The sequence below is a fragment of the Lipophrys pholis genome (assembly GCF_963383615.2).
Source record: "Lipophrys pholis genome assembly, chromosome: 10".
NCBI classification, from domain to species: domain Eukaryota; kingdom Metazoa; phylum Chordata; class Actinopteri; order Blenniiformes; family Blenniidae; genus Lipophrys; species Lipophrys pholis.
Window position 1 is genome coordinate 21,388,680 of NC_137640.1, and position 19,530 is coordinate 21,408,209.

General features: G+C 40.6%; 2 protein-coding genes across 2 annotated transcripts; one reads left to right on the forward strand and one right to left on the reverse strand.

Moving 5' to 3' along the window:
- Positions 1-6,732: 6,732 nt before the first annotated feature.
- On the forward strand, positions 6,733-10,634 carry gamt (guanidinoacetate N-methyltransferase). The gene is made up of 6 exons (XM_080472615.1): positions 6,733-7,111; positions 8,460-8,605; positions 8,713-8,776; positions 8,919-8,986; positions 9,167-9,277; positions 9,969-10,634. The coding sequence occupies exons 1-6, from the start codon at positions 6,937-6,939 to the stop codon at positions 10,107-10,109; spliced, it is 705 nt and encodes a 234-aa protein (XP_080328741.1). The 5' UTR covers positions 6,733-6,936; the 3' UTR covers positions 10,110-10,634.
- A 1,405-nt stretch (positions 10,635-12,039) lies between these two features.
- ndufs7 (NADH:ubiquinone oxidoreductase core subunit S7) lies at positions 12,040-18,454 on the reverse strand. The gene is made up of 8 exons (XM_080474199.1): positions 18,403-18,454; positions 17,261-17,297; positions 16,569-16,640; positions 16,361-16,481; positions 15,565-15,744; positions 15,179-15,225; positions 14,319-14,407; positions 12,040-12,510 (listed from the first exon to the last, which is right to left on the reverse strand). Exons 1-8 carry the CDS (start codon positions 18,416-18,418, stop codon positions 12,413-12,415), a joined length of 660 nt encoding a protein of 219 aa, XP_080330325.1. The 5' UTR covers positions 18,419-18,454; the 3' UTR covers positions 12,040-12,412.
- Positions 18,455-19,530: the final 1,076 nt, after the last annotated feature.

Sequence of the window (19,530 nt, forward strand, 5' to 3'; positions counted from 1 at the left end):
TGTTTCTCTTTGATATCATTTTTTTTTAGAGGACAAAATGAGGTCGCGTGTCAGTGTGTTAAGATTTATGACAGATTCACCACTGGGACTGAAGTCATTTTTTTTTTTCTTTATTGACATGATAGAGCAGCTTGATTATGTTTCTCAGAGGTACATTGCTCACCTGAAATTGGCCTTGTTTTGTTAAGAATGAAAATTGAAGAAGAGGGTTACAGAGGGGAGAAACGGCTTGTCTTCTCTTTCTGTTCTGTGTTTATAATGACCTGCCACGCCACGGTGAGCAGCATTCAGGGAATGTATCGACTAATGTAGTTCATTGATTTGTATGAAAACCTGAAGACAATACATGACGTGTTTTTATATTTTGTGGTCTTTTAACCAGCAGCCAGGCATCCACACATTACAGCAGGCAGGCGAAGATTGTCAGGGAGAGTCAATCTTGATTTATTCTTGTGAGACAGCTATCATGATACCATAAATCCACAGACATCTGCTGGCAACACTTTGGTTTTTTTCTCTCCCAAGCTCAAGCTTCACTCACTTTGCCCAAGCAGCCCTCTTTTCCTGAAGGGTGCAGCACTACAACCTGTCAGGGTTTGTCTCTCAGAACGAGAGCTGATCATCAACCTTCTGGAAAAATATTTTGTCTCTCTCATGTATCTGGATGGAACACCAACTTATTACGGCCATGTCTACTGGTATAGACTCTAATAATCAACCAAAAAAAGCTGAAAAATTATTCAATACAACTTAAAAATGTGGATTGTATATGTATATGTATATGTATATGTATATGTATATGTATATGTATATGTATATGTATATGTATATGTATATGTACATCTATATGTATATGGTCTTCTGTTATGGAAAAAAGCCCACTTAGACTGACCAGTCTGTTCCTTTGACGTACAACATTAAAGTATTGTCTGATAAATATTCACAAACTTTAAACAATTACCTGTGCCGTGGCTGTGAAGCATAACACTCCAAAAAAAAAAATTCTATTTGGTCTTTGATTTCAGCGCAATTGCTGGAATTGTTGCATGTGTTGACATCAAATTGCCGCTAGAGGGCAGATGTCAACTGTTTATACCAGCTGGACAAACATATTTTCATAAACTCTGTTGTGAGTCAGCGTCTCAAACTGTTTATAGAAATCCGGATGGGTGGGCACAGTTCAACAAAAATCTCCAAAAATACAAACCTTCTTTCAGAAAATGTTAATACATAGAACAGAAGAAAGTTGTCATTAAATGGCAAATTATTATTTAAGCTGCCAACTTATTATTTTCTTTATGAGTGTCTCACAGACCTTATCCTTTATCCAACTTTTTTCTGTAACCTTGGTACACGACTACCATGGACGGAATTTAAAAATATGACTTGATATTTCATTTTTGTTTCACGGTCGGAAAGATTTAACTCACGTTTCTGCAATTTTCTTTGTCCTAACTCCCGCAGATGAAATCTGTCAAAAGGAGAATTGCACATCAGAAAAGGACCTCTGTACTGACTGATAATGAAATAAGGGATTATCTGGCAGTCCAAGCAGAGGTCGGTTCATCTGCTGCCCTTTGACTCTGAACACTGGACGTCACCTTCAGCCTCAGCGGAAATGCTGACAGAAACAAATGCAGAGTGAAACAGCTTGTCACAAATCAGGTGCACAACAGGGAGGGTGCAGGAGGGTAACGAGTGACAAAACAACCCGTTATCAAAACACTGTGTATCGTATTGACAGAAATGTGAGTGAAATGGAGGCAGGGTGCTAACAAGCCGGGAAAGAAACTGCAGATCTGTAAAATATTGTGATTGGATGAACGTGTCTAATTAAAAAAATCAATTGTTAATGGACTAAATATAATTGTTTATCATCACATTACAGCTACAGAAAGAAATCTGGTCAGTATGCCTTAAAAGATTTTTCCCAGGATTAAAAACAAGTCATTTGTTTCTGATTTATTATGCTTTTTGTTATTTACAAATTTTGTTTTGAGTAATGTGCATTTGTTTGTATTTGTCATGTTGTACAGGTGTTATAGCTCTGTGTCTGTTCTGTTTGTGTGAGTCCTGGAATGTGAGTAATCTGTGGTGAAACGAAATATTCACATCAGTTAAAAAGCAGAACAATAGTTTTAAAGCATGTGCCATGTGCAACACTAAAGGTTTGCCTCTTAGAATGATTTTACCATGATTTAGTCATCATGTGAGTATAAGACAAGCTAATCCAAAGTAGAAAAAGAACAGCATGAAGGCAGGATTAAGTTCACACGGTTAATGGACCACTATGAGGACATGAGGGTTTGAAGGACCGACTCCTGTGTAATATTTACCAAGCTATATTTTGCACTGTATGTGCGTCAGACAGTTTTTTTTTTTTTTTATCATTATTTTTCAGTGTCAATGATGTTCAGAGAAAGGGGGGAACATGTTCTTCAGCCGAAAGTCACAAAACATTCTCAGATTGTCTTCACTGACTCGTGACGTGGCGAGGGTGTGAGAGCCACAGGATGAAGGTGATCTCTTCATGTTTCACGTTTCAGGATGCTGCAGTTCCTGCGTGACCGAGAGTCTCTCAATCGCAGTGTTAATCAAGTGCTTCGTGTCAGAGCGGTAGGTGGATGAAAACCCGCGATGTGACGAGGACCCTCACTGAGGAGCGGGCCCCACTCGGCTTTAGCTAATGGGAATGAAGAGGCTGATGGGTAATCAGGGCACAGGGGCTGTGAAGAAGATCCAGATTGTCTATATTTGACAGGCTGGCTCTAAGTCAGTCTGTTTGGACTAACTAACGGTGGGCAGCAGAATTGAAACGCTGAGGGGGAAAGTGGGTTTGGTTTTCTGCGCTCGCTCTATTTAAGTTCCTGTATTTGTAAATGAAAGCTGTTGGGTCTCAAGGAGACCATTTGTATACAACACTGAACTGTGTTTCTCAGCTTTCTCATACTACCATATAAGTCTTGAATAATAAGTAAGCCCATAAACCTTATCAATACAGTCATCCGTCCTATGAGAGAGGGGGAGTGACACAGGTAGTACTTGCCCCATTAAGAGGTGGAAGAATCACCCGGATCTCCTCTATTAATTGATATTCAGGAATGACTGAGAGTCTAAATGAACATCTGTACATTTTTACCATTTTTACTTCAAAATATCAACAAAGACAGTGTCATTTGGATTTCGTTTTACTCTAATTGTTTTACGTCTAAATACTATGATTTTCACATTTCTGTGACAATTTTATACAGGCTCATCATTTTTTTTACAAAACAAAAATGCTGCTGTCAGCATTATATTACATCCCTGTGTCACCTTCGAAACTGCACAGTGACTGAGGTAATTGGTGGAAAGAGTACAGAAAACATGTACTGTTGTTACCTTGCTAAAATATACTTACTCAAAAGAACAAGTGAAAGACGTTATAGATACTCTTATCAACTAAGGGTTGTTTTCTATATGTATTCCCCGTAAAATAAAAGTCAATTTGTCACTTCCACCGCTGTTGATCTTACAAAACCTTTTCAAATTTAAGTGAATTAGAGAGCTCCTATTACAACTATGGGATGAGCTTTTCTTCTGCTTTTATTTTGCTGCTAAACAGCTGTTGTACAGCATTTGTGTTTGTAAATGCCACAAAGTTATTATTTTTTATTGCATAAGGAGCAGAGAAGACGGTATCAAAGCTGACTTCTTTTCTCAACAGATCAAAACTGGAGTCATGAACGTTTTTGAAATTGAGTCCTTCTTCAGTCCAGAGCACTATGAAGGGCCATGTGTCACTTCTTGAATGATTATAAGGTTAAAACGATGTTGTTGGTACCGACCACTTTTGAGACTGAATGCCCTGCAGGCTCCGACAACCTGTCTGTGCTGCCGGGTGCACAGGGACACCACACAGGCTGCAGTGCATCTAAACTGTGTAAACGACAATAAAACTAAAAAGAATATTTCCTCGACAGTCCCCAAACAATACTTTGGAGGGGTCAGTGGAGTGTATGACATGTTTTATTTTTTATAAACGAATCTAGTGGATGTAGAGGAAGGTAATTATTTGTTGCTGCTTTTCCAGTCTATCACTCAGCTGCAACGATGTTACACAATAAGTGTTAATGTTCACATGTGAGAATCAGAGCCATTGAAATGGTTGACGGCAGCTGTCCACGCCAACTTTTAGAGCGCAGAAAAGATACAGACCTCTCACTCTGCTGCTACTTTCTGGATACCCCACAGATTACCCAGCGAGCAGTGTGACTGAATGCTGCTGAGGCCTGGATAAATAAGTAGGCTTCAGATTGTTGAAAATATTGTCTGTAATGGTGGGACATTAAACAGGCAGGGGGATCAAATCTCATGGGTCTATTACTTCCTCTGTGTGGTTGATCGATGTGTTGAATAAATTAAACAATGCTGGTGCAAAGTCAGACGGCATGGTGGAACAGCGGCTCGTGAGCTCACCACACAGCAAGAATATCCCAGGATGCCTTTCTCTGCGGAGTTTGCATGTTCTCCCCACGTGTCTGTGTTTCCTCCAGGCATTCCAATTTCATCCCACAGTCCAAAAACATGCCTGTGAAGTTAATTGGTGACCTTAAATGAATGAGAGTGTGTGTTTGTGTTTGTCTGTCTCTGTATTTGTGATGTGATGTGATGGACTGGAGAACCCGTCCAGCGTTGACCCTACCCTGGATAAAGCGCTATAGAAGATGAATGACGCAAACTCACCTGCAGGGGAGCCTGCAAAATTAATCAAATGTCGAGGGCCCCTGAATCAAATTCTAAATTATGACATGTATTGATTTAGGAAGAGAACCATCTCATATCAGGCTGGCTGGTTGGTTTAATTCACATTTCTGCAAAATAATAAACATCAAATATTGTAGCTGTGTTGTGTTTATGTTATCTATTTTATTGTCATGCTGTTTGATTCACTTTTCTCACTCTCTCTTTTTTTTAATGTTCTAGTTGCGTTGGTTGTAAATGACTAAAATGACTTTTTCTTTGTATATTCCCGAATATGTTAATTAAAAGAAATAAAGGACACATAAAATGGGGCGATGTGTATCCAGCTTTTGGCTCACCAACTTAAACGGCAAACATACAGCAACCCATCTATTATATTATGTTGGTTTATTTATTTATTTATCTATTTATTTACCACTATAGGAACATGGGAATCTGGAGGTCATGCCAGCCAATAGTGTGTGAAAAACAGGATTCCCCATGTATGGGTCACCAGATCATCAGAGGGCCAACACAGAGAGTCAATTCAGTTTACACAATAAGCCTGGTATGTGTTTGGATCTTAAACATAAGTTGTAGAATGAAGAGAAATGTCATACCATCCAAAGTTAATCATTCAATTCTTCTCCAAACACAAATATGGAAAATAATATTGCAGGCTTTTATGTCCTTACTCTCACACACACACACTATTGTTATTGAACACATGGTCTTAAATGTTACGTTTTTTTTCTTCTGAGGCGACAACTCAGACTTAAGACAATAATTTAGTCCAGCTTTCATATTTTATGACTTGTTGGCTGAAATGTCCGTGTATTTTTCTCAAAAGGGGACTTGAAGATCTGCGTTCATCATCACGGCCAAAACAAACGATAAAAGATTCTGACTTTAACAACAGAACAGTTTTACAGGTGTACACTGGACAAGCAAGCTCAACGAGTTCCTGCATTAAAATATAACATGAATCATCTCTATCTTTGAAAAAACAGACTTCAGTTTGAGAATAATGGAGCTGATATCAAAGATTTGCCCGGGGTGGGGAGCTCCTTACCGGGTTAATCCAACCATGACTGTGCTGGTGCAAGAGCACCACACCGGGGTTAGGAAACTTTTTCAGAGGTTAAAAATTAGCACTTTGAAATAACGACAGTGTGGGGGAAAATGGAAAAGAAGAGCGATCGGTAGTACAATTCCTGCAAAGAGCAGTGATGTTACAGTTGGGGCTGAGTGAGGGAGTGTGTATCAAAAGGTACATACGTGTAATTGTTATTTTAAATACATTTACTGGACGTGGTAATATTGTCTGCTAATGAAGAAGTTTTATTCCCTAAGAGAAGGGATATAGTTGAGAGACCGAGTTACTAAATATATTGACCAGAGAAAGGTTGCATGCTTCCAAGTATCAAGCCCTGGCTACTCTCACAGTTTATTATAGTGAAATAAGATCTGATAAACACTAAACATCTATACTGCTTCATCCAACCAAAGGATAGCTCGAGCCGAGCCCATGAGCAAAGGCATCTTGGACATGATGTAGTGATGTGCACACTGCACCTCTGATCTCCTTTCCAATTCACCAAGTAAAACCACCGCTGACATCATTTAATACTGATACAATACACACACTTTGTACCAATAGCCTAGTTGATAACCCCAGGCATATTATAGGCTTATCTTCAATTTATAGCTATTTAAGGGGACACACAAGTGCACAGTATTATTTCTTATCATTTATCTCAGCTCTGTGTTTGAAGTCATTCTTGATCTGAACATATTTCCACCTGAGACTTGGTTGTTTTGGACACCAGGACATTTCTACAGCATCACGAACGAGAGTACCGGGAGAAAAATGTCATTGCACAGAAAAAAAAAGACTCACACACAAAAAAATTAAAATCCTTTAATGTTGAATCTTTCTATTTTAAAGTAATGATGGGATCCTGTGGCCTGAGGCAGTGCAATTCCCACTGAGTGAGCCATCGTGTCCTCACAGGATCTCTGAGGTCCTGGATCCTGGGAATGCGTGTGTGCGCCTTTTGACCCCGCACTGCGCGACTCCTGCTGCGTCAGCACCTTCGGAGCCCGATATAACCCTCCTCCTCCAGCCTTTCACCCTCTTCTGTGAGGACGCAGTCTGCAGAGCCGAGCCCAGCCTACATCAACATCAACATCAACATCCACATCCACATCAACATGACCACCGCACAGCCCATTTTCTCCAAGGGGGAGGACTGCAAGGGCTCCTGGCACGATGCGAGCGCCGGATACAACGAGGCCGACACCCACCTGGAGATCATGGGCAAGCCGGTGATGGAGCGCTGGGAGACCCCCTACATGCACTCCCTGGCCACCGTCGCTGCCTCCAAAGGTAAGGGGTTCGTGGTGCGGGATTGTCCATGCTCGGACACCGTAGGGTGCAGCAGCACTGTGTGTGTCCGATAAAGGGGTCATGTCACACTAGTGGAGACAGCTGCACGGCCACAGATGTTGTGGAAGAGCACGGGGACATTCTACTGCAAATGTTGGCATTATTAAGGATATGCTTCGTGCAAATGTTACCATTGCAATACATTTATGTTGTATTGTAGTTATCCAAAAGAAAACATAGTACTCACAGAATACAATACGTGAATACACCACAGAAGTGTGGCTTGAATATTATCCTCAGATATTAACATCATTAAATCATATTCAAGCATCGCTTATATCGGGAGAGAAGGAATTAAAAAGTGCTGTATTCGTTCATGTATGTCCAATGCTTTCTGAATGTGACTTCTCTCCTGGTGTTATCTGCTGTGCAGACACGTGCAGGGGGCGAGCAGCACGGTGCACACACACTACTTGACGAGTACTAAAGCAGCTGTTACTTAGCTCCTGGGAACCAGCCAAGAAATCTGCAGCTTTCAGTCCTTTGTGAACACACACTGATCCACACAGTCCCTGTCCTACACACGGTCTGCACACTTCTGTAAATAAAAACAAAAACGCACATATTCTTGGCTTATTCATGATACTGTGGTGTTTCAGATCATACCAGATACATGTAAGGACTTGCATTACATTTCCTTCTGCCTTAATATTGGCGGAGTTATTATATTTACCACATGCGTTAGATCTTATTGTATCTGTACACATTTTCCTGAAAAGCCACAAAAACAAGCAAATAGAAAAACGTGGAGGCCTGGCTGAGCCCCCTCCCAACGGCTGTCGTTTAAAGAACCAACCAGCCAATAACAAGGGTCAAGCAATAACTAATAGCCTGCAAGGCTCATCTATTTATACACTACTTTGAAATGAAACGAAGCCTTTGGCCTTTCTGACCAGCGCCATGTCACAACTCAGTCTCTCTCCTCCCATGTTGAGCAGAGGGAGAAAACGTCAGTCCAGCTGTGACAATCACTCTCCTCATCCATCCATATCAAGCTGTTGTTCTTTCAAGACAAACATGTGACAAGCTTTGGGTGATTGATCTTATGATAATGTACCAGCTTTCAACAATCTGTTGGAGGACTGGGAAAAAAAACACATGTTTTTCCTCTGGCGATCTTGTTTTTTTGTCTTTTAGTTTAGCTTTAAGGTTTTTTTTTCACTAACCCACACTTCGGATTGGAAATTCAACTGAACACAAACTGAACCAACAATCATGTACACAGAGAGATTAATCTTTGGAAAAGCTTCGGTAAACACTTTCTCTTTTCTTGTGCTTTGTCTGGCAGGCGGCCGGGTTCTGGAGATCGGTTTCGGCATGGCCATCGCCGCCACCAAAGTCGAGTCTTTCCCCATCGAGGAGCACTGGATCGTCGAGTGCAACGACGGCGTCTTCGCACGGCTGGAGAACTGGGCCAAGTCTCAGCCTCATAAGGCGAGTAAACCCGACTGACGGAGCCGACCTGGAAATCCGTTTATCTGCATGAAAAACCACCGTAAAGGAAGCCAACTCATTCCTGATGAGCGTTAATGTTGTTGCAGGTCGTCCCCTTGAAGGGCCTGTGGGAGGAGGTTGTTCCTACGCTGCCAGACAACCATTTTGATGGTAAGAAACCAGACAATATTCTGCTTTGATCCACAACTGTCATTAGTATAAGTCAAAAATGATTTGTCTCATTTTTTTTTTTTAAGTGAAACATCCCATCATGTCAGTATTGCTTTAAGGGATTTTCTCCTTATTCTTTCAGGTATCCTGTATGACACATATCCTCTCTCTGAGGAGACATGGCACACTCACCAGTTTGACTTCATCAAGGTCAGTAAAGTCACACTCACAAACAAGCTTGAAAAAGGCTGAAATCGACGAGGGAAATTATTAATAAATCAAAGAAAATGGGGAGAGCTGTTGTACAAAATCAGTCAAAAACAGCAGATCTCCCAATCCTCTGTGATGTTGGACACCTGGACATGAAGGCTTGGTGTTTTGTCTCTGCAGGGTCACGCTCACAGGCTGCTGAAACCCGGCGGCGTCCTCACCTACTGCAACCTGACCTCATGGGGCGACCTGCTCAAGGATAAATATGACAACATCGAGAAAATGTTTGAGGTTTGTTGCTTTTATGATCCAGTCAAGGACAAAACTCTCAGGAGTGTTCTAAGGGGACAAAAAAAAAACAAAAAAAAAACACACTACTGTGCTGCGCTGTCGTCTGTTACCCCCTTTGCATTGTGCTGACACAACAAAAGTATTTCTGTGTGCTGATTAAAATGTTATTCAGCTCGGAGAAAAGAGAAATGCCAGACGTCATTCAAGTCAAGATGGAACTTATATATTAACTGTATCGTCACAAGTTTGCAGAGAAATCCTATTTTCATTAAATACCTTTGTAGGAGCCGATCAATCACACGTTTAATGCCTTTGAGTCAATTCTGTTCCGTTTGTTTTGCAAATATAAAATTGGGAAACAGCTCTTGTAATTACTACTGTTGTCCCAATTTAATAGTAGTAGTCATAAATAACTAAACAGACACTACAGTGTCCAAGATAAACTGAGCCGACAAAATGTTTTCAGCTGATTTATCAACATGAACAGTGAAATAACTGAGCTTCTGAACTCTGAATCATATTGAACGTCCAGCTAATCATCCCAACTGGTTTGAACCGGTTGACTGTGACGCTGGATTGATATCTGTCGGAGAGCTCAGTCACTTTGAGCTCAATGATTAACGGCAGCGTAGCAACTGATAAAGACTGTGGCCTGCCTCAGGTTGACCAACTCTGTTCTAATGATTAACAGGAGACCCAGGTGCCTCACCTGCTCCAGGCTGGCTTCAAGAAGGAGAAGATCAGCACCACCACCATGGACATCGCACCACCCAGCGAATGCAAATACTATTCCTTCAAGAAAATGATCACGCCCACTATTGTTAAACAGTAAAGTCCATAAACACTACTGCAGCCTTTGTTTGTTTTTTTTTACACCGACGTGCCTTCTCTCCTCTCTCAGTATGTTAATATACATTGTCAGATTCCAATAAACTAAGTCCGGCCCAACTCTGTTCACAATGTTTGTGCATTTATCTTATTTTCTTTTCTTGTCTGGTTTTGATTCAAAGATTTCTTTGAGGGTGATTCAAGTCACGAGTACCGACATGGAGCTGCTGCCATTAGACTGAGCTAAAAGTATAATCTGATGTGCTTTAACACAAAATAAGATGAACACAATTTTGCCCTGGACGGTCAGATTGCTTTACACACTTTGCTGAGACTTCATTCTAATGAACTGCAGAAAATATAGCGTCACATTGAACACTGAAATTTCCGTGGAAACCTGACGATCAAACACCATGAATAGAAAGATCCTATATGATGAAGACATCGTAAATTAATCCAGTAAAAGCCAGAAAAATTAATCTCTTACATTAAAAGTTTTGTGCAAATATGAATAAAGTATTTCTTAATGAACATAAGACATGGTCTCTTAAGTGATATACAGCTAATAAAGGCCATGTGATTGATATTCCTCAGGCGAGCAGAAGTATACCGTTTATAGAGCTGAAATTAAGATAACAGCATTGTTTTCAACTTTATTAACATTTTATAAACTATGACAGCTTTAGACTAGAAGACTGAGGTTCCATTGTTCCAGGATCTCTGAGGATTTTGCCAGAAAGAAAATCAGTTAAAAACTTTGTACTGGTCAAAGATGTGGATCGCGATCTGTGAAAACCTGAAGGAGCAGCTGATAAACGGTCAAAATTAATAATTATATTAACTTCAAGGTAAAATACTGGTGGTACACAGATACTTATTAAAATTAAAAAGTAAATGTTATTTTTTTTAATCTGTTGGAAATATATTTCAAAACTATACTATCATATTTATACTTTTCCTATAGATTTATTTTCCCATTGTTTAAAACGGTCTAATAAACACTCGCAAAAGGCCACAATGTATAAAACATTTCATTTTTGTTGCACGCTGAACCACTTCAACCACTAATGGTGAAGTACACGCCATCAAACGGCTTGCTGAAACAGACACAGAGCACCGTATGCATGTTTTAAGTTATGGTTGTAGATAGTACCGTACGTTATCGGAGCACGTGGGAATAAGATAGCACCTGGCGAACGCACATTAATCATTAGATGGATGGATGACGCAACAGCACACCTTAGTCAGGTGGGAAACTGCAGCAGCTGGCACATCTGACTCAGGAGCCATATTTTAGGAAGGTTGTCAACATTTTTACAAAGAGGCAAAAAAGAGCATTTATCATAAAAATACAAAACCCCAACCTCTCGTACCAGTCTTGATTATAGACACTTTTTAAAAGTGCCTGACAACAGAGAGTATCTAATTTTCTTATTATCGAAAAGTGTGTTTTTGTGGGTCACGCGTACGATGTGTTTTCTGAGGATTTTTGAAAATGGGGTATTAAAAAATTCAATCCGCTGGTACTGGGAAACTGTCGAGAATATTTCACAGTCAAACAGCTGCCAGTGACTAAAAGAGGAAACATATAAAAGAACATTTCTGGTTAGACCGGTAGAAAAACACACTCACATCATCAGAGTGACTGGTTGCATCAAGCATGCAGAAATTCTGTACACCTGATTGTGCACAAAACAAATTTAAGTCTCTGGGTCTACTGTCTGTGCGTATCTTTCTTTTTTCTTTTTTTTTTAAACTGTCACCTTGACTTAAACACCTCACAGTAAAACTGCTTTTTGCCTGTAAGTACTGTAAAGTGTCCAGAGAGCAGTGACGGTCAGAGGGGTGATCACAGGAGCCACCTGGTGGCTTTAACTCCACTGTGAAGGACGCCACAGGTAGAAAAAAAAAAACCCCACAAAGGAACGTCACAGTGATGGATTTCATGCAAGCGCAGTTTATTGAAAATAACATTAACCAAAGTATTTTGCAACTCAACCCTCTGTTTACAAGTGACCAAACTTTTGATTCTAAAGGAGAACTATAATGTATGGGGCTACTCCAGATTCATTCAAACTGTTCAAAGTCTGGCATGAGCAACAAACGTTCCTCCTGTTTCACAGAGGAGAAAGGTGAGACCGATCTAAAGCTGAGGCAGAAACCCACCACTCAGCCTCTGGGTGAACAGAAACACCAGTGAGTGAATTATACAATGAAGGTAAATCCTGCAGCTCTACATGGACGAGGAGCAGCACTCCAAGAGAAACATCATTTACATAGCAGATACACACGAATACACACACACATTCATTTCCTGTACCAGATCTTCAGCTTCTTCTCTCGCTTGATTTTCTTCTGCAGCTGTAAAGTCCCGTAGAGGAGCGCTTCAGCAGTCGGAGGACATCCTGAGGACAGGGCGACAAACACAGGACATCCAATACTCAGATCAGAAACGCTACACCAGAGACACTGGTGATTTATTCATATGCATCACTGCTCACAACACGCACACGGACCCACCCAGAGACGTACAGGTAATTACTATGGCTGCCTTGAATGTTATCATCAAAGTGAACTACCTGCTCTTATGTATGATCAGAGCCTTTTCCATGCACTACTGCAACATCGCAGCCACGTCTGCTGATGACATAATTGCAAAGGACTTGTGTAGTGACTCCCAGGACTTATGCTAGTGTTTTCCTAATCATGAGCCCGACCTGCAAACCCAGACATCAGGATACTATGACTACAACTTGTTGGAGCCAAATGCTTCAATTTAACAATATTATAAATGTTTTGGGTTATTATTGAATTCCTAGATTTAATTTGAAGGATCATGATGTATTTGTTGTTTTGATTTATTGATCTGGTGAGCAGCTCATTTAGCGGCTCCGCCTCCATTTTTGAACACCGGCGACTGCAGCACCTATGCTATATATAGTGGTGATGGTGTTTAGTGTGGGTCTCCAGTCAGGGAGCCATACAGTTTTATTCTGCTCAGAAGCCACTCTGAAAACGTTCGGAAAAGATTCATGGGGTCACTCAGCTCCTGGGCATTTAGGTAGCGCTATCTGTCTGCGAATATCCCTCCATTGTGGTAAGAAACTTTGATCCCAGTTGGAAAAGATTGGAAAGGTTTGGACATAAACTCTCTAAATTGTCTGCATTCCTTTGGACTGTGGGAAATCTTATGAGCGGCGTCCCTCTGCGTGAAGGATTGGTGACCACAAGAGTAAGTGTAACCTTTAGAAAACATAAGGAAGATTGCTCTTCCACCACTCATAGCAGTCAATATGTCGTTGACTGGAACATCAGTTTTAATACTCGACCACCGGAGTTCAACGCACATCCACTCACATGGTCATGAATTTAGCTGAAAATGAAACACAGGTCCTCTGCAGACACATTTTAAATTTTAAGACAAAATTAGAAAAAAAGACAAGTTTGATGGCTTAAAGGTGGCTTGTTGGATTTCAAAGCATACTGTGCTAAAATAGTGGCTTTACACATACAAAATGTATAACGATACAAACGACAAATGCTCTTAAGCATTGAGGGTCAAAAGACTTCAAACTAGAAAATAAAACTTTTCACCTTTCTTTTCAGTAACAGGACTCGGATAGTGAAAAAAAGTTTTGTAGTCCAAATTGAACAACAAATACAATTTTACTGGCATTCTGAAATAAATATGGTGACTGATTGTTGGCTGCATTTCTGGACCAGAGTTCTGGTGAGTTCCACTATAAAACCTGTTTCATTTATCTTATTTGTTTATTTATTTGGACGGAACAATGCAAATGAATGTCCTAACAGTCTTCTGAGTTTTCACAAAGTTGCGGTAAATAAGCTGGATTTAGCACAAGGCTGGTTTCCATCCGTTGTCCGAGACATATAAACATACAGGGTCACCGACGTACAAGAACAAAGTAGGAACACATGTCAAACAAGGTCAATCCATTCAGAATAGCTTCTTTATGGACTTGGCTTTGTGCGCAATGTACCACGATGCTCCAACAGAAGAAAGTCTCTCCACAAACCCGAGTCCACAAAGCCGGGAGCTGACAACATTTTCACTAAACTGCCATAACAGAATCCAAACTGTCCATATACTTGTGGCTATAAGGTGCGAAGCATTAACATGACTTGCTCCAGTCCTTTAAAAATAATAAGTGAACATTGTTAATAATGTACCGAGGGTGCTCGCTATGCTTACCTGGAACATAAATGTCCACTGGGACAATTCGGTCACAGCCTCTGACAACAGCGTAGGAGTAGTGGTAGTAGCCTCCTCCGTTAGCACAGCTGGAAGAAAGTCAAGAGGACACGTTTACTTCAAGGGACACTTTGGATCATTCTTTAAACAATGGAAGAGGAAAAAACAAAAACAATTCTAAAAAAAAAAAATCTCATTGTTGATTGAACGGCGAGTCAGCCTCTCTAATGCGGTGTCACGCGTGACAGTGACATTTAGAGTCGATGTTTATCAAAATTCATAATGAGGAAAAAAGCATCAATATTGGAAAAACTAAGCAGCACATCTTCTGTGAAAATGTTTTATTTATAATGATCTAAATGTCACCCATAATTTAAGATAATCAGGCTTGCAGTTTGGAATTAGGTGTTTCAGCGTGAGCATCAAAATATCAGATGATTAAACACAAGAAGAAACAGACACCAAAGTGATGAGTGATTATTGTAGGTTTAGAATTTTCGGGAAAAAACGCATCAAAGTGGACTGACATTTTTAGTAAACATTTCAAGGGATTATCCAAATTTATTGCTTTAATCGGTGCTTATAAAGGATGTGCCTCAAAGTGGCAGAGGAGGGTGATAACTGCACAACACATATGTATTGTTGCAGCGTTATTCAAAATCCTCAAGTCCAGGTCATGGAGGAGCAAAAAGAAACCAGTTTGATTTCAACATACTCTAAATAACAACCAAGTTGACAATTACAATATGCCAACAGCCATTAGTTCATGGGGTGTATAAGGCTGAGATGAAAGGTTTGATCAGGACGTGAAAGGCTGGGACAGAAAGCTGAGAGTTAATTCTGGTCAGGTGGCAACCTACCTTCCCATGGAAATGACATATCTGGGCTCAGGCATCTGGTCGTACACCTGTTGGTTAGAAGAAGCAGTGCAGTCACGGTTATATAACGTCAGACGAGGAGCTAATCTGTGGATTCAGCTGGAGAACGGCGTGGTGCCAATCTACAAATCCATCGACAGGCTGGTCATAATCCAGCGCTGGTTTGCACAGCTATACTGTTCTCAGTGCTGCCCTCACACAAACTCAAACTTCAGACAAACAACATACATTGTTGCTACAAGCTGTGCACAAAAACACATTTCCCTTCAGTTCAGACAATGAGCCGCACCCCGAAAGTGTCATCACTTGAACTGCACTAGAACGTTACTGCGAACACTTCTTCGCTCGAGCGCCGTCTCGCCGCTCACCTTCCGCAGAGCCGGAGCCATCTTGTTGGTCAGTGTTCCCGCCACAATCATGACATCAGCCTGCCGAGGACTCGCTCTGAACACAACGCCAAAGCGGTCCATGTCGTAACGCGGAGCCGCCATGTGCATCATCTCCACGGCGCAGCACGCCAGGCCAAAGGTCATCGGCCACAGAGAGCTCTGAGGAGGAAGCAGACAAAATGACTTGAATATGATGATGAGCATTTTTCTTTTCCAGACAATCTTTTATTTGGGATGCAGCTTTGATTTCTTTGTGGTTATTTGGAGTGCAAGTATAAGAAGAGCTACATAAGTAGGAAAGACGATTCAATGCATCATTACATCAGTCACAGTGTCGACTCGGGATGTGACTAATAAATATTAAGTGTTCTGTACTCAATACAGGGAAATATGTCAACTACATTTTACAAAACCCCAAAACATCAACGCCACACAATCTAGAGACACTCTGATACCATGGTGGAGGATTATTTTTGACCTACAAAGTACTCAAGTAAAAAAAAAAAAGAAAAAAAGAAGCTGTACTATGAGTAGTTTAGCCCTTCTCCCAAAAAAGCTTAACAAAACAAAAGATGAAATATGAAAATTTTAGATTAAATAATGGCTTCATCAACAAACTGCCACATCTCTACTGGAGTCAAAACAAAGGCGGACAAACAACTGTGTTTTACTCCGAGCATGTTTAATCTCCAAGACCTCGTTCTCTGTTAGAAATTACACTTTCACAATTGTACGTCACAAATCTGAAAAGAACAACAGTCTCTCAACAACTCACCCTGCGGGCCCAATTAATCAGGTCATCCAGTTTGGTGATGACATACTCCCCCTTGCTGCTGGCCACAGCCGCTGGTTTGGCTGCGGCCACCGCTGTGCTTTTCTCTCTGACCGGCACCACACTGAAAACACGAGGAGTGAGCAGAGCTGTAACATTTGCCGGGTGTTTTAGTCGATGTTTACAACATCATGCTTCTTGAAAAACCTACCTCGTGCTGACGTTCTCACTTCTCGTGCTGCTGTGCAGACTTTTATGTTGAATGGCAAAAAAGGAAATGGGTCTGTTGAATGGACAGCAGGTGAGACAGAAAGAAATTTAAGAAAAAGAAGACAGAAGGAAAACATCTTTTTTTCCAAACAAACTTTTAAAATCAATTTAAAAATACTACATTTATCCGTATAATGGAGAAATAGCAACAAATGACACAAAAACAATTCCAGAGCAACATAACGTTGCAGTACTGTGTTGTCATGATGAATGACTTTATTATTTTGGTTGAGTGAAGGGCAGATGATTCTGATTTTGTCTGAGCCTCCAAAACTTGACGACCTTTTAGGGGATTTACTTCTGTTCCTGTTGACACTAGGAAAGCTAAAAGCTCCAGCTGGCATGAAATCAAACCAAGTGTTAAGGTGTCAGCCTATAGTGAGTACAGTTAGTTTGGTCGTGTCATGTCTTTGAGTGGAAAATAGCCCGGCTGGAAAAATATAAAACATTTATTTTTTAACTGAGCAGGTTTGGAATAATTCTGCTTTTGCTCTCTCCTTGAGTTTTAAAGATTTGTAAAGAAAAAAAATGGTATTGAATACGTATAATAAGCCGTCCATGTAAAGTGTAGTTTACTTCAGTTTCTGGAGGAGGAGGCATGTTTATTATTACTCCTGACACCAGGATTCATACCTTGTTGACAAAGAGCCAAACAGGGCCAGACGAGGAGCTGCAAAACAAATAATACAGATTTAATTCATAATAGCGTACACGACCCCCCCCCCCCCCCCCCCCCCCCCCCCCGGTCGTGTACGGCAGCCATGCCATCTTCTGACGGAGAAGGCAACAGGAGGAGACTCCAGGTCTCTCCCTGTTGCAAGACCAAAATCTGTTCTGACTCCGAAGGCTCTCAATCACATCATATTGTTGGCCCAAGCTGCCGAACAGGACAAGGGCGAAAAGAAGAGAAAAAAAAAAAAAAGGGAAAAAAAAAAGAAAAAAAACCAAAAATTCATAATAGCGTGCATGAATTACAAGTACAGCGGTAATGATTACTTCAGTAACTATTTCATCTAGAAAATTGCATAACAACTGTTATAATATTACATGAATGAATTCAAGCTGGACTTTTCCGAATATGTTTGCCTTTTTCTTGACGCTTGTTGCAGTGCCAAATGCACTCATGATCAATGTTTCCTCCTGAATGATCGCGATACAAACCTTTCACAAACCTCCCGTTAACACAGGCAACATTACCAAACTGCTAACCAGCTCATTTCAAATGTTTATAAAGTGAACGACCACACTGAGCTCACTTCCACGTTGTTTTAGGAGGCGATGTGAGGAAGAAGTCATTAATATTCTTTAACTACCAGTGAGGAATGGCGAGGTAATGTCTTATGTTGTCCAAAAGTATTTACTGCGGTGAGTTGGGTTTGATAATCACAAAGCAATGACACGCACTGGAAATAAGGACACATCTGACTGTTAAACTGCACCAAACGCTCACAATCACATCCCAAGACAAGACACCGGATGCAGCTCAACGCTCCTGTATTTTGATGGAGTTTATTAAGATAATGTCAGGTCGTGTTTTGACAGTCGGCTGTCGCGTTAGCTAACCTCGTTAGCCACTATGCTAACACAGACGTAGCCAGCAAGGTCAGTGCGCGCACTCACTGAAAGTTACAAAACCCGCCGCGAGCGCAATCTCTCCCCTGAGCGGCGCACTTTAGTGCGCTCGTTTCTGCCTGCACCCCGAGTAACTCGAGCGTGACAACAGTGGCAACGTTTATTTTAAAAAAGCGTGTAAATTTGACCAAAACATCACTCACCCACCAACGCCGCCATCTTTAAGTGTGTGTGTGACGTCACACTGCGCGGTGTCGGAGCACGAGCTGCTGAGGGCGCTGCGTCACCGTCACCGCGTAAAACATGCTCAAAATAAAATATCACATGTTAAAAAAAAAGCACACGTAAAATACCAGTATCAGCATTAAAGCGTCTACAAATGAGTTTGAGTTCTATAAGTTTCTTTTAGTTTTCAAACCACTTTGTGTTTTAATGGGGAAGCTCGCACGTTATGTCATAGATTACTTTAGAAAGTTTTATTCCCATTAGACTGTTAATCCGTCAATCCGACAGTTTTACTGTCCAGTTTCCCGTTGACACCTGAAATATTAATCTTATTCTATGTAGAAATATCAACAGCGCTGACTGTGAAGAAAACGCAAATGTTCTCTGTCTGGTTTATTGCAGTTTACTTTGTTTCTAAAAAGTCACTTGACGGAATGTAACTACCACAAAATGCTGCAGCAAGATAATCCCAAACATATAGAAATATCCAGTTTTAGCATCCCTTCACTGTTTGCCTACAGTTTCTTTCTTTTTTAGGACTGATTTCAAATTTAGTTGATTGGTTTTAAAGCATCACATGATCTTGCACCTCACAGCTGTCTGAGTATGTCCCAGGTCCTGTGGAGGTGGTCTGCTCAACAGACCAAAGAATAAATGCAAAGAATTAAGGTGAAGCACCATTTTGTTGTTATGCTCTGGTGACTTAGAGCAAACTGCAAGTTCATTTAAGAGAAGCATATCCCTTTGTCATTGTCAAGAAACAGTTTTCATATGCTTGCTTCTGATTGATTATTTTCTGCTTTATTTCAGCTGGCTGTTTTAATATTGGCTCGTAAAGAATTTGTTCCCTTTAGTCCTGTTTGGCTGTTTACTTATTTTATGTGAGACATTTAGGTTGTCACATTGTGTATTACTTTGTACTTTGTGTAAGGATGCCATATGAATAAATATGATATATCCTTCTAATATTTATTAGTGTTGAAATATTTGTATTTCTTACACTGTGTTGGGACAAAAAAATTGAAACCTTTGTGCTATAGTAGTAATTTCGGACTTCAGTTATAGACATAAAAATAGTAAATACAAATATTTCACTATTAAAATGT

What these genes read in the sequence shown, in the direction of transcription:
- gamt (XM_080472615.1), top strand. Translation starts at nt 6,937, where the DNA reads ATGACCACCGCACAGCCCATTTTCTCCAAGGGGGAGGACTGCAAGGGC. An exon ending in CACCGTCGCTGCCTCCAAAG is followed by an intron (nt 7,112 to 8,459) that starts GTAAGGGGTTCG and finishes TTTGTCTGGCAG; the next exon opens with GCGGCCGGGTTCTGGAGATC. An exon ending in GCCAGACAACCATTTTGATG is followed by an intron (nt 8,777 to 8,918) that starts GTAAGAAACCAG and finishes TTATTCTTTCAG; the next exon opens with GTATCCTGTATGACACATAT.
- ndufs7 (XM_080474199.1), bottom strand. An exon ending in AGTGAGAACGTCAGCACGAG is followed by an intron (nt 16,482 to 16,568) that starts GTAGGTTTTTCA and finishes TCGTGTTTTCAG; the next exon opens with TGTGGTGCCGGTCAGAGAGA. An exon ending in TGATTAATTGGGCCCGCAGG is followed by an intron (nt 15,745 to 16,360) that starts GTGAGTTGTTGA and finishes CTTCCTCCTCAG; the next exon opens with AGCTCTCTGTGGCCGATGAC.